The following is a 12,920-nucleotide window of genomic DNA, read 5'->3' on the forward strand; positions in this document are numbered from 1 at the left end:
CATGCAGATCCAGTCCAGACTATATTTTGCCTTCTCCATACTGGTATAGTTCAGTTCATTTCTGTTAAAAGAAAAACACCAGGGTTTATACCCGAATATGCTATGCAAAGATCCTGTACTTGGCAGTTCATTGAGTGAGGCATTAATCTGAAGGCAGGATGGGATGTGGCCATGTTCAAAGAACCACCAGATAGTCTATTCAGTAATTATTAGACAATTTGTATGTGTGTGAGAGTGATTGTGATTTAGCTTTTCACAGAGGACAGTGAGTATGTGCTCTAGTTCATTCTAAGTAGTTCAGGCAGGGAGTATGGATGAAATTTCTCAGGGAGTCAGAAGTTACATTCTCAGGTCCAACTATGACATGTTGACCTGTTTAGCTCTTAGCCAATTTTCTCAGCTGCATTTATGGCCAGAGGATATTCAAATGTGAATGGACATTGTCTCACAGGAATAAAAGGGAAGGAAATTGAAATGAAGGCAGTTTCACTTTTGGCCCTACCAAAGTCAATGTCCTTGGATGTTCCATTTGGGAACAAAATTTTGCATGCAAGTGGCATGTGCCATGGAGTGTACCCTACATGTCACAGATACAAACTTATGACTAAGGTGCCTTGGATGGTATTCAGGAGATGAAAGGCACGTGTTCCCTTCTTCATGACGATACTTGTCATCTTTTTGTGAGGCTTTCTTCTCTTACTCTGCTTAGGGTTGCTGACAGTGGTTGAGAGGCTATGATACTGACAAAATGGTCTATGGGGTGCAGGTCGAGCTGTAGAAATGGAGACTTCTGTGATGCTATGTAACATGTTGCTTATTCCATGCACCTGCAAAAGTCACTGATTTGCTAGTTAAATAGCATAAGAATCATCTAGTTAACAGGTCTGCAAGCAGACACATGTGTGGGAAGACTTATCTCTGATGTTAGTGAAGTGTTTGACCTTAGTTTAGTCTTCAGAAAAGCTCAGTTGTGGTTTTTTTTCACTTAGGCTTTCCATCAACCTGCCTGAGCTTTTTCATTCCTTGTTTTGCATTTTTATTTCACTGGCACAATACTGCTTATCCAGCTCTGCAATACACAGGAAGCTATTGTAAAGTTTGAAGAATGACACTTATATCAGTGTGAGTGAATATATAGCCTCTTCTATTGAACTTTCTGGTATTTTCTGTGCAAGTTCTAGTAAAGCTATTCAGATTCAAGCTGATGTTGCCTAAAATGGTGTCCCACTTGGTATTTATTTGTTGTCAGTGATGGCAAACTGCAGATGTATGGTGTAGACTTACCTTGATCACATGTTACTGCATGGTTGCAGTTGTGTCTCAGTAGCACCATGTGTGTGTCCAGTAACTTTTATGGATGAGAAGTGGAGGAGGCTGATATTTGTGGTGAGTAGAATCCTGTTCCAAGTCAGCTGCAGGTGGGAAGGACACCCTTTCTTGTCACCTGCAGTGCATCTTGTTTCTATTTTGATCTCGTCTATTCTGAGCTAGCCTGAAGACTTGCTTGCCTGCTGTGTCTTTGGAAATAAGATTTTAAAGTGTAGTTTTTGAAAAGTAACTCCATAAAAATGGCTTTGCAGAGTAGTGATTATGCATCTGTTACATCTTTGGCCTGTTCTGTCTGTGTTGCTGTTGTATCGCTGTTTACTCCATTAGTGAGACAAAGGATAGCTTCTTGATGACCTCTGCTAATGACATACTTTGTGGCCTGATGTCACATAAGATGTCTTCTAACTACTACTAGTAAAGACTCTGCTATCAAAGTAGAAATGATACCATGAGCTGGGCATACCTTCACCTTCCTCTCCTGGGAGCTTTTACTTCTGCATTTAGTCTAAACTCATTTCTAATCACAGAAAGGCAAAGGTAACTCTTGCATCCTGTGGTGGGTTGGTCCTGGCTGAGAGGTAAGTCCCCACCGTGTCATTTGCTCACTCTCCTGCGGTGAGATGGGGGAGAGAATTGGAAGGGCAAAGCAAGACAAAAACCCTCATGGGTCAAGATAAAGACAGTTTCGTAAGTGCGGGGAGGAGCAGGGGAAACAAGTGATGCAAAAGCCAGCGCTTACCACTAACGAACTGATGCACAGACAGGCCCCAAGCAGTGACTACTTTGGAAAAAATTCTCTCCCCAGTTCTATTGCTGAGCATGACATGATATGGTATGAAAGACCTCTTGGTCAGTGTGGGTCAGCTGTCCCAAACATGTCCCTTCCCAACTTCTTGCATACCCTCAGCCTCCTCGCTGGGGTGACATAGTGCTTGTAAACACTTAAAATGCTTGATGCTCTGCAAACACGGTTCAAAAAAAACTGGAACATTGGTGTGTTACCAGCACTGTTTTGGTCAATGGTCTAAAACACAGCACCATCCAGGCTGCTATGAGGAAAGTTTGCTCCATTCCAGCCAAACCAGTACACATGCAAAATAGAGCGTATCTCAAACCCCTTGCTATATTGTATGGCTAAGCTTCCCTAAGGTCATCATTCTCCAAAATGCTTTGTATGCACTTAAGCACTGGGAGCTCATGGGTTGAAGTACAGCCTTCTGAAAGCCTCCAGAGTCTATTCTGGAAAAGGCTCAGGTTTTGTGCTTCCCCACGAAGTAGCATCTTACATAGTGGAAGGGGAGGTTGTATAATACATACTGTGACTGTTGTACTCTTTTTAACACAGCTAATTAAAAGTATTTATTATTAATGTTGTCTGTAGGTTCATGCCAGTCTAAGAAAAAGAACTTTTTCTACAAAATTGTCAGCAAATGTAAGCACAGAAGGAAGCTTAATGTTCTGGACACAGGTACTGGTGCATTACTTAGATAAGGTTTTGGGCTACCTTTCTCTCAATTCGTTCTCGGGGAAACGCTTCTAGACAGAGAGGCTACTAAGCTCTCTAGTCTTTGATTGCTTTGATCCCTATTTCCCTGTGTGCTTCAACTCCATTATCTCCTGGCTCCAGTTGCTTATACTTCATTATTCCAGTATGATGCTGTTCTGGTTTTACTTGGCGTCTCCCTAAATTACAGTTTCCCTGCTCCAGGTGCCATGCAGCAGAGCTGACAAAGCAAGGGCAGTTCTGCAGTTGGCCCTCAGTTCTTTATCTTCCACACCTCATAGTTCTTTAGTCCTTTGTTTGCTCTTGTCTCCATCCCTTCAATATGAGAGACCATATTATTTATTCTTTTGCCAGAGTATTTATCCGTGTCCCTATCTCCTTTCCCTGTGATCTCCTGCTGTCTAGAACCTTGCAGACTGCAGCTGATCAGAATGTAAGAGCTTGTTTCTACAGCAGACCTCAGAAATACTAACCTAAACCCAGAAGTTTTTATTTAAGAAGTTCTTCACCAGCTTTCCGTTTGTCTCAGATTGAAGGTGACTTCGGCAGTCTTTTAAGTTGTGTCCTGGGCTTGCTCTGCCCATTATCCTGCTGGTAGCTCTTCAAAGTCTTTTTCATATTACAGTATTGCAGTCCTGCATACCTGCATACTCACAGCTCTGAAGGGCATTTTCAAGTGCACAGCATGTACAGGATCATAGCTGAGCCTGCTTCCCTGGGCCCTTGGGGTTTTTTAATGTTCAGTAATCATGGTGCCCACACTATCCATAGCATGCCCAGGCTGTTCCTTAGCCTTTCCACAATTGAGTTCTCTCCCGTGTTGTCCCTGTTGTATAGAAAAACCTCTCTGGTTCTTCTGCGTATTTAGGTAGCTCCATGAATTTCTTCCTTTTTTTCTTTCTCCCCACCTATCCATATCTATCTCTAAGATAATAAAATTATTATCCAAATCTCCAGCTCCCCCAGCCACCTTTGTCCTTAATATCTTTCCATAAGGCTTGGCCATGTCTTTTCCTCTCCTTCCCGATGCTGTGTTTTCTGTCCTCTGTGGTGCACATGCACTATTTTCCCTCATAGGCTCTGCCAGCTCTGCTGCATTCAGTGGCGCAAATACTTTGAAATCACTTGCTCGGTTTGGTTGTATTTGTACAACAAATATGTTGTGGAAGTCACTTATGAGAAGCAATTATCTTGCTTCCATGCTCATGTGAAAAAGACATCATACATTAACATAGCTTTTATTGGGTGACATTCATATTTTTTTGTTCCTGAATTGTTAATAGACCATATAGACAAATCAATAAGAAAAAATGGGTATTTAAATTCTCCTGTGGGAAAAGGAAGAGAAAGTGTTTAATACATGATAGGGTAAAACATAAAATATTTTAAAATCTGCAGATATAAAATGTGGCTAAATAAAATCACAAAACCTCCATTTGATTAAAAGAAACCAGCCTGTTCTGATAGAAAGCGAAGTGTGCATTATGATCAAAGATTCAAGTCTGGCAAGTGTTGAGTACCCTGGCCTCATTCCAGCACAACACAGAGGCATGTCCTTGGAAGTTAAGCGTGTGAGTAACGTCATCATGTCTAAAGATGTGTCTGTGCATTTGCTGGAGTAGGGCCAGTTTGCCAAGTTCCTCCCAAAGACTGAAGCACAGACATGAGGAACTTCCCAGACTTAACACAGCCCACATAGAAATCATCAAAAGAAAAACAATGGATGATATGTGTATATTGTTGGGGAACTGCATTTCCTCTGAAATACAAAAGGAAAAAAAATCTGGGGTCTTGCCTGCTCTGGAGTGATACTGAAAGCAAAGAGTTGATCAGCAGAGCACAGTGTGGGTATGACCCTGGTAGGCAACGTACAGCCTCGCCATCATGTGCTGCCTATGTAACTTCATCCTTTCATGAGTTCCTAGGCAGCAGGGCCCTAAACTTTTGACTCTACTGTCCCATTTTCTGCAGCATTCAAGCTGGGAATCCCAGCATCTTCATTTCAGTTCAAATATACGAGGATTTAGTGAATCATACACTAAATCGAAATTTCAGCTCCCTTCCGTGGTTAGTCACAAGTCTGTAATGTGTGGGTTTGGTTTTTATGGAGTTAAATTTGCTGGAAGAAAGAGCTTGTTGAATTTCCTTTTAACTAGAGGCACTTGGAAAGGTTGCTGTCAGTAGAGGTCATGGTGGAGTCGTGTTTTGTCATCTTGAAGTATGTGTGCCTGTGTGCCTCTGTGTTTTGAATGAAGGAAAGTGAGTGCAGTAAAGACAAATTTCAGTGTGATTGGATCATGTTGTCTAGGTCTGTCTCTGGTTCTAAGTATCTGAGTGAATTTTGACTCCATGTGACCACACATGGAGTATGGGCAGTGCAAATCACCATATTATGAGTTTGCAGGTGTTTATAGATAGACATACAGCCCAGAAAATACCAGCAGATGTGCCACATTCCCTGCTTCTCCTAGTAGAGAGCACGCAATAATGCAGCTGAATATGTTAAAGAGAGGGTGTCACTGCTTTAGGAAGGTTGACAGAAGTACAGCTGGACCTATCCCTGTTAGGGGAGGTCGAACACCACTTAGCTGAGAGATATATTTTCTGCCACACTGTCAAGGCTTTCTGGTGGGAAGCAACACTTTAAATACCAAGGGGTATGTCATAACCATTGTCTCCTTGCAGCTACATTTAGTGAGGTGTGCTGAGGGTTTGTGTAACCTCTTGCATGGTTTGTGTAACCAGGTACAATGTTGGCCTTTGCAGCATAAGGGGAGAAGAGGAGCTGAATGTATACATGAGTCTCAACAGTAGCTGATGTGTGAAGGACCCCATCTCTAGTGGCTGGTAGAGCTAACTGCCTGCTACTTATCCTCCATCAGCTCTCCCACATGCACATCAGTCCATACAACCTTAGCACATATGTTTGAGGAAGAACAGAAGGTGCAGAAAATTAGAAGAATGACCTTTTTGTTTATGTTTTTGTTCTTCCCCCACTGAGAAAGCCCTATTATGTGGGGCCAGCATCCCAGAGGGATCTAGGAACTCTGTGCCACTGTGCCTTTGGCATCACTCCAGGCTGGAAGAGGGCTTGGTCAGCACAGGCTCATGCAGCAGAGCTTTCCATCCAGGCAGCCATTCCATACACCTGGCTTGACCATCTGCTGCATTGCCAGCTGGTGTCTCTCTGCTTGTTAGTTCCCAGCCCTTGCTGCAGCTCTGTGTGCTGCCTGACCCCACGAGTGGTATTGAGCAACGTCTTGTCAGAAGAGCTGGAATTTCCACCAGGATACAGGTCAGTGTGCTTGGCGTCACTTCCTTAGTGAAGTGGTTCCCCAGGCAGTGGTGGCTTGAAGGCTTGCTAGGCTTCCCCTTTTTAACTTCGTAAAGACCATTAAAGAGTTACAGCCCATCTTTCCTTCTTGATACTAGTGTGCTTAGAGCCACATGCATTCATTCTCCATTAAATGTGGTTAAACGTCTGCAGTAAGCTCCAGTAACAGATAGGCATCATTAAAGAAATTCTTTTAAATCTGCCTGTGTCTTGCTGGGATTCAGTCTGAAAAGCTTGTGTGTGCTGAGTCAGTCCAATTGTCTTCATTTTTCTTGTTCACAGTATGCAGGTCAATAGGACTACATGTGCTCTGCATGCCTTCAGAACACGGTAAACTGTCCATGCTAACTTCTAGCAAAGCTAGCTCAGGAAACCATCTGGCATAGAGTTCTGGATGGTTTTGTCACTGTGGTGTAAGCATGCCAAAAGGCCCACATCTTCATATCGTATGCTCAACTCTGCTTGCAAAAATAGCCCTGTAGTTCCGAGTGTGCTACTGTCATGCAGAAGGCTAACCATGTAAATACCTGTTTGCAGGACTGCAGTGTAGCTGCAGAACCTCATTTCCTTTCTAGGCAGCATTCTACCGAAAATGAGCTGAGCTCTACACGAAGCAGCTCTTGAACACAGGACTGTGTGGAAACAGAAGGGATGTGAGATGGATTAAAGAAATTACCGAAGAAAAATGCAGGAAATTAAACTTGGATTAGCACTGTCCTTTTTGCACAGCAAAACCAAGTCCTGGTATGGAGCATCCGTATAGACATACTTTTTGTAGCAGTAGGGTGCTGTTCCTCCTGAAGGAGGTGCAGGAGGACCCCTGTTAGCACCTAGCGTAGCTTATATGATTGTTGAAGCATGGACTCCTTTCTCCTCTGGAGTTCAGTGCAAAGGCTCATGTGAGTGAAGCCTTTGTGTGGTTTCCTCCAAGGCAGGTTTTATGTCTGCTTGAATAATAATCTATAAAGAAGTCAATTAAGTGATTTCTTATTCCAACATCCACTAAGACTGCTAGAGAAGAAAAACGAAGCCCTTCCCTTCAACACCCACCCTTTACCCACCCCCACCAAAAAAATAAAATCATTCATTGTTCGTCTTTAATCCTTCCTTCAAAACTGTATGGCAGCAATGTGATGGTGAAGTGATAAAGAGCTTACTTTAGAGCTAGAGGAGAAAAAAATAGACTCTCTCAAGTCTTATTTCAAGGAGCGAAAAACCTTAAAACATGGAGAGGGAATATGCTTGCTGCATCCTGAGTTTGTCAGCCACCTTCTGCTATTAGTCAAATACACTGATATGGTATGTGGCTTCTTAGGTCTTTAACAACAATGGCCTCTTTTTATTTTTCCTTTCAGCGTTTTTTCTTCATTTTCATTTCTTGAGCTTTTTGAGACATACAGTATGAGAAAGAAAACAAATATAAAAGGGAAGTGTCTAGTGTATTGACCAATCAAGTTAATTTCTAGCGAACTGACATGGCTTGTAATATACAACACATCTAATTAAAAACATACCAAATCAGGTTTCTTCTTATAGTATGTTGATTTAAATCATGTCTTAATATTTTATTAAATGTATTAAAAAAAAAAAACCCAACCCTGAATGGTATTGCTAATATTAAAGCCATTATAAACTCAATCAAACTAGAATTAAGCAGCACTGTCAAAGCACTATCTAATTAGAGGAAATCCCCAAATCAGAATTAACAAATAGTATTGGACTAGAATTACACCATTACATTAATATATAGTCAACACTTACGAATTCCCAAACAAGAAATCTATAAAGAAAGCAGTCCATTTAATTATGCATTCCAATTAAGATTTTGGTCTCAGTCAGTGCAGTAAGCTTATCTGAACATCTCACTATTAACCCAGTCGAGTTATTTGAAAGTCACATTTGCAGTCATCAGTGCTTCTACTTAATTGGACTGTTAAAGGGCAGATCTTTTCTTGTGATTTCTCTTCCTCTCTTTAGAAGAAACAAGTTTTACAGCATAGCTCTGCTGTGAAAAGGTTAGCAGCCAGAGCTAAACTCTGAGAAAAACTAATTTAAGCTGTGTGCTCTTTTTCTTTTTCTTTTTCTTTTTTTTTTCCAAACTAAAGAGCATGCACAAGTTAAAAAATGTTTTACAAGAGAAGATACAAAGGTGAGTTAAGAACATAAATGAATTAAGGTTTGGAACACTTCCAAATCTTTTTACACATATGTGCTAGATCTGATTGTATTCCTATGCCATAAAACATTTAAAAGTCCCTTCCTACTTAAAATAGCAAAGGGCAACAGCTAACAAGATAGAGTGTGTTACAGCTGTTTGCTTCATCCAGTCCACATCCTTGCACAGTTAACAGTTAAAGAAGCTAGAAAAAGATAGCTGTATCTTTGAATGGAAGCTCATTAAATCTACAAAACAAACAATAAAAAAGCAGTAAAATACACACTAAAATGAAAGAAGGCAGAATCCCTGCAGACTGCTTGGCTGTTGTGCACAGTTTGTACGGTTGGGTGTCCCTGTGTGCCCCAACCAGCCTCAGTGTAGGAGGTTGGTCTTGTTCAGTGTTTAGCCCTTCTGAAAGGGCAGTTGTTTGCACTTGGGCTTGAGTTTTGTGCATGTGATTTTTGCTGGTCCTACCACCCAGAAAGCAAACAAATAGGTCTTATAGACATTCTTAAAACAGAAAGAACAATTGCAAGAAATTGTGGGAAAGAGAAAGCTAACTGTAGACACAGTGACAGCTGTGAAATATGTAAAGAACTGTTGCAAAGAGGTGGTGATGGGTCGTAAAGAAAATAATGAGTTGAAAATGCAGCAGGGAAGATGAGGTGCAGGCATTAGGCAAAAATATATAAACATTCAGGATGGCATTGCACTAGGAAAAAGTACCACAAGGACTTGGTGCAGATGCCATGAGTGCTTCCAATTTCAAAGCAGGTCAGACAGGCATCTGTAAGAAGTTACTTGGGCGTTCCTTTAGCTATGGTTTCTTTCTAATCCTGGCTTGTGATCACAGATGGGGAAGGCCTCATAATACTTCCATTACAAGAGAAAAAAAGATGTCACAGGTTGAATTTATGGACATGTGATACCCTATGGTATCAAGCAGTATGGATTATTAGATCAGTGGAAATTACAAAGGCACTGGAATGGGTTGCCCAAGGAAGTTGTGAATGCTTCATCCCTGGCGGTGTTCAAGACCAGGTGGGACAGAGCCTTGGGAGACATGGTTTAGTGTGAGGTGTCCTTGTCCATGGCAGGGGGGTTGGAACTAGATGATCTTAAGGTCCTTTCCAACCCTAACTATTCTATGATTCTGTGATTCCGTGATTGATGACTATGCACTGATCTCAGACTTTGAAAGCTTAAATTCATTTTGTGATCACTGTCCGACTGATTTCTTCATGAACAAAATTAAAGTGACTGTTTAGTCAGGTGACAATTTGTGATCATGTTCCACTTCAGGGCAGAAGGCTACTTCAAAACGCCAACGCTGGTGCTGCTGAGAAGGATTCAAACTGTTCCTTTCTTGTTCTCTGACTTTATGTAGGCAGTGTTTCCATTGCAGTATTTTATCCTATGCTCTCTTCCTTTTTTTTTTTTTCTAGCTTTCTTGCCCTCAGCTGTGATCCAACTCTGCTTTTGTATTTCCTGCCTTTTGGGTGTTTTTTAAGGTTTGCTGTTCTGTAAAAGGCAGTATTTCCCTCTGCTTAGAGGAGACAATGTAGAGTGACTATGGAGGGAAGAGTAGGGGTTAGTCAGGAACTCCTGAATTCTGCCTGTAAGTCCATCTGTGAGCTAAGATAAGCTTATGTGATGACCATTATTGTTCCTTAAATACATTTTGTCTCCTAGCTACTCGCTGGCATCTTCTGTTGTAGAGTGTTTTATACAGACTGTTTGATCCCCACTCCCACTGAAATGCTGCTGCCCATCACACAGTTTTGTTTGCAAATATGAGAAACTCGAACCTTCTGGGATGCCTTCTAAGAGCAAATATCTGCACCATTTGGATCATATCGTGTCATGGGTTATGCTCTGAGTACCTGTGAGGGAAGATTTCTATGCTTATAGGTGCAAAATGGTAAATGAGCATAGCTAGTAGCTGAACTATTTTATCTGTAAAACTGCATTTTTGTCCTCTTTCAGCCATACTTTCAGAAGACAGAATTTCCAGTGAGTCTGCCTGGAAGAATAAAATTTCTATATCTGCCCTAAACACTCCAGAGCCAGCAATGATGCATGAGCCTTTAGTTGGCAGCCAGAAAAGGAAAGCAAGGAAAACTAAGATCACACATCTTGTCCGAACAGCAGATGGTCAAGTGTCACCAGCAGGAGGGACACTGGGTAAGGAAACTGAAGCTTGAATTTTGTTAAAGCAGAATGGTTGGAGGAGGTTTGGGAATACAAGCAACACATCAGGGAAGTATTTTTCCATTAGTTTGTTTTCAAATACCTGCTTAGAAAGGTCCTTCTTTAAAATAGAAGTATCAGTCGATTGAGAAATCAGTCCATAATTGCCAGCTGCTTTTGTGTGAATGCCCAGATCTGTCTCCTCTTCCTGAGTATTTCTCTTCAAGAACTGAGTGCTGATACAGAAAACAATGGAAAATGATTACCTTTCATCGTATGTTTCCAGTCCAGCAAAGAAATTACACTGCACCTAGTTATAGGATGTAAGAAATGAATTCCATAATACGACAGGCAGTGCCACAGTCCTTGCAGGAGTGCTCTGCAGTTAAGATAATCTTTCAGGACTTGTGTATCTAAAATGTACAAAAGAGCTCTCTGGCCTGACCTAAATGATCAAACTCAGTTGAATGCAAAATCAGTAAACTGCTTTATAAACCTGAGTACCGTGCTTCTGCCAATAGCTTGGGTCAGAAAAGATTGCAGCATGAATCAGATTACACTTGCAAAATCAAAGTACTGAAGGTAAAGATTCTGTTAACACCAGACTAGTTAGGATATTGATGGGCTGTTGTGAATGGAAGAGTTAGATTTGCAAGCTTAACTTTCTTTTATTGCAGAGGAGAAGCTGAAAGAGCTGCCACAAAGTACTCTTCAAAAAACACAAAGTGCAGAAACAGATTGCAACAGTGAATGCTCCAGAAATGCAGAGACAGAAGAAAATCATAGTATTACATCAGATATGCCAGCAGTGTCTGCATTTTTTAGCTTAGCTGCTCTGGCAGAAGTAGCAGCCATGGAAAATGTACACAGGTATGGTTTTCTTTTCCCCTTGTTGTCTAAATGAGTAGAATGTGGCTGCCAGCTTGTTCAGAAAACATGCAAATTTCAGACTGTTTAATTTGGCCTGTGTTTCCTCTTCCACAGCTTGCTTTGAATGTGTGTTTTACACCACGTGCTTAGTGTTAAGTCTTCGCCTAAATGACAATGTAATCTATTTCAGTAGTCGGTAAAATGATCTTCCCTGGTAAGCTTATTTACCAAGTTTTGTGTATAAACAGGTTCATATTCCTTGAGATCCTAATGATTAAGGGTTTCCAATTATCAGATGCTATTTGTCAGATAATGGCAAATTTAAATAGCTGTTGCATGCTGATTTGTAGTTTCCAGCGGCCTGGGACTGTGGAGAGAATTTAATGTAACTTCAGCTGAAGTTTTTATACTGAACATGGCTGAAGGAAGCTAACTTGTTCTTTTTACTCTTGTGCTTTGCAGTGTGGGAGGCAAAGCATCTGCAGAATGGCACAGGGCAAAACAACACTGGGTGGTGGAAAGCCACGTTAACTTGGGTTGGTCCTCTCCGTTACTGAGTAGACCATCTGCACAGATAAGGTGGAGAATGTGCAGGTTACTTAGGACTGTTGGATCAGTTCAGCATGATCAGATCCTGCATGCTAGACCTGTGATGGAAGGGAAACCAATGACAACAAGTCCTCCTTGGATTTTACTTATCCAGTGTTGTTCTTTTATGCTGCTGCTTGTTGGAGATGAATCCCCATTCTTTCGTTCAGTGGAAAGTCAGTGAGGAAGTGCTGGGCCAGTTTGAAACTGTCCCAGCCTCTGCAAATGGCATTTGGCAGGTTGATGCTGCCTACAAAACTCCACAAGGCAGCAGCTGGTGAAACCATTGACAACCTGTTTACTGTGGCCCCAATGGCCAACGCAGTCCTGTGTGTCCAGGCTGCACATCAAACACTGAAAGGTTTTTTAGGTCTGGGACCCTACAATAAACAAAGTCATCTGAACCCAGCCTGCTAGCTCTTCTTTGCAGAAGCTGTTGCCTTGCTTAAGCAACACTGGTTTGGGTGAGAAGTGTTTTCACACACGCTACAGTCAGCCTGGCCGTTCCTGCCAGCATTGCAAAACAAGCGTCTTCAATCAAGACAGCCAAAGTCTGAACTCGTTTCTGTCATCTTCTGTGGTCAGAAGCGACAAAGTGAGACTTGGGGGCGTGCTGTGCCAAGCTCTGCTCTTACTCACACCCTTGTGGTTTCACTGGTTTCCATTAGCACTGACCAGAGTTGCACAAGAGCAGCAGGATTCGCCTCGCTCTGGTTTTCCCTTTGTTCCTTTAAGAGTTTTTATCCTACTCTCATTCATGTTGAAGTGAGCCAGTTTTTTGACATAGCCTTCTGTTGGGTCTTTCTTACTCCCACCTTTTGCCATCTCATCATGCAGCTAGAGCACTGTAGCACCTTCTGTGAGGCCTGAAAACATCAAAGGGGCAAATGTCCAGCAACTGTTGCAAACTCCAGCTTGTCATCACCCCAGGGGGAAATGACAACAGC

At 41.8% G+C, this 12,920-nt stretch overlaps 1 protein-coding gene across 1 annotated transcript in view; it reads left to right on the forward strand.

Annotated features, from left to right (window-relative positions):
- BBX (bobby sox homolog (Drosophila)) overlaps positions 1-12,920 on the forward strand; it is a 56,064-nt gene that overhangs the window by 41,551 nt on the left and 1,593 nt on the right. The window contains 3 exon segments of the mRNA XM_010015297.1: positions 2,578-2,583; positions 10,237-10,509; positions 11,193-11,385. Of these exon segments, the coding sequence (XP_010013599.1) occupies positions 2,578-2,583; positions 10,237-10,509; positions 11,193-11,385 (472 nt within the window).

Source organism: Nestor notabilis, unplaced genomic scaffold (genome assembly GCF_000696875.1).
Source record: "Nestor notabilis isolate BGI_N333 unplaced genomic scaffold, ASM69687v1 scaffold8780, whole genome shotgun sequence".
In the NCBI taxonomy this organism is placed as follows: Eukaryota; Metazoa; Chordata; class Aves; order Psittaciformes; family Psittacidae; genus Nestor; species Nestor notabilis.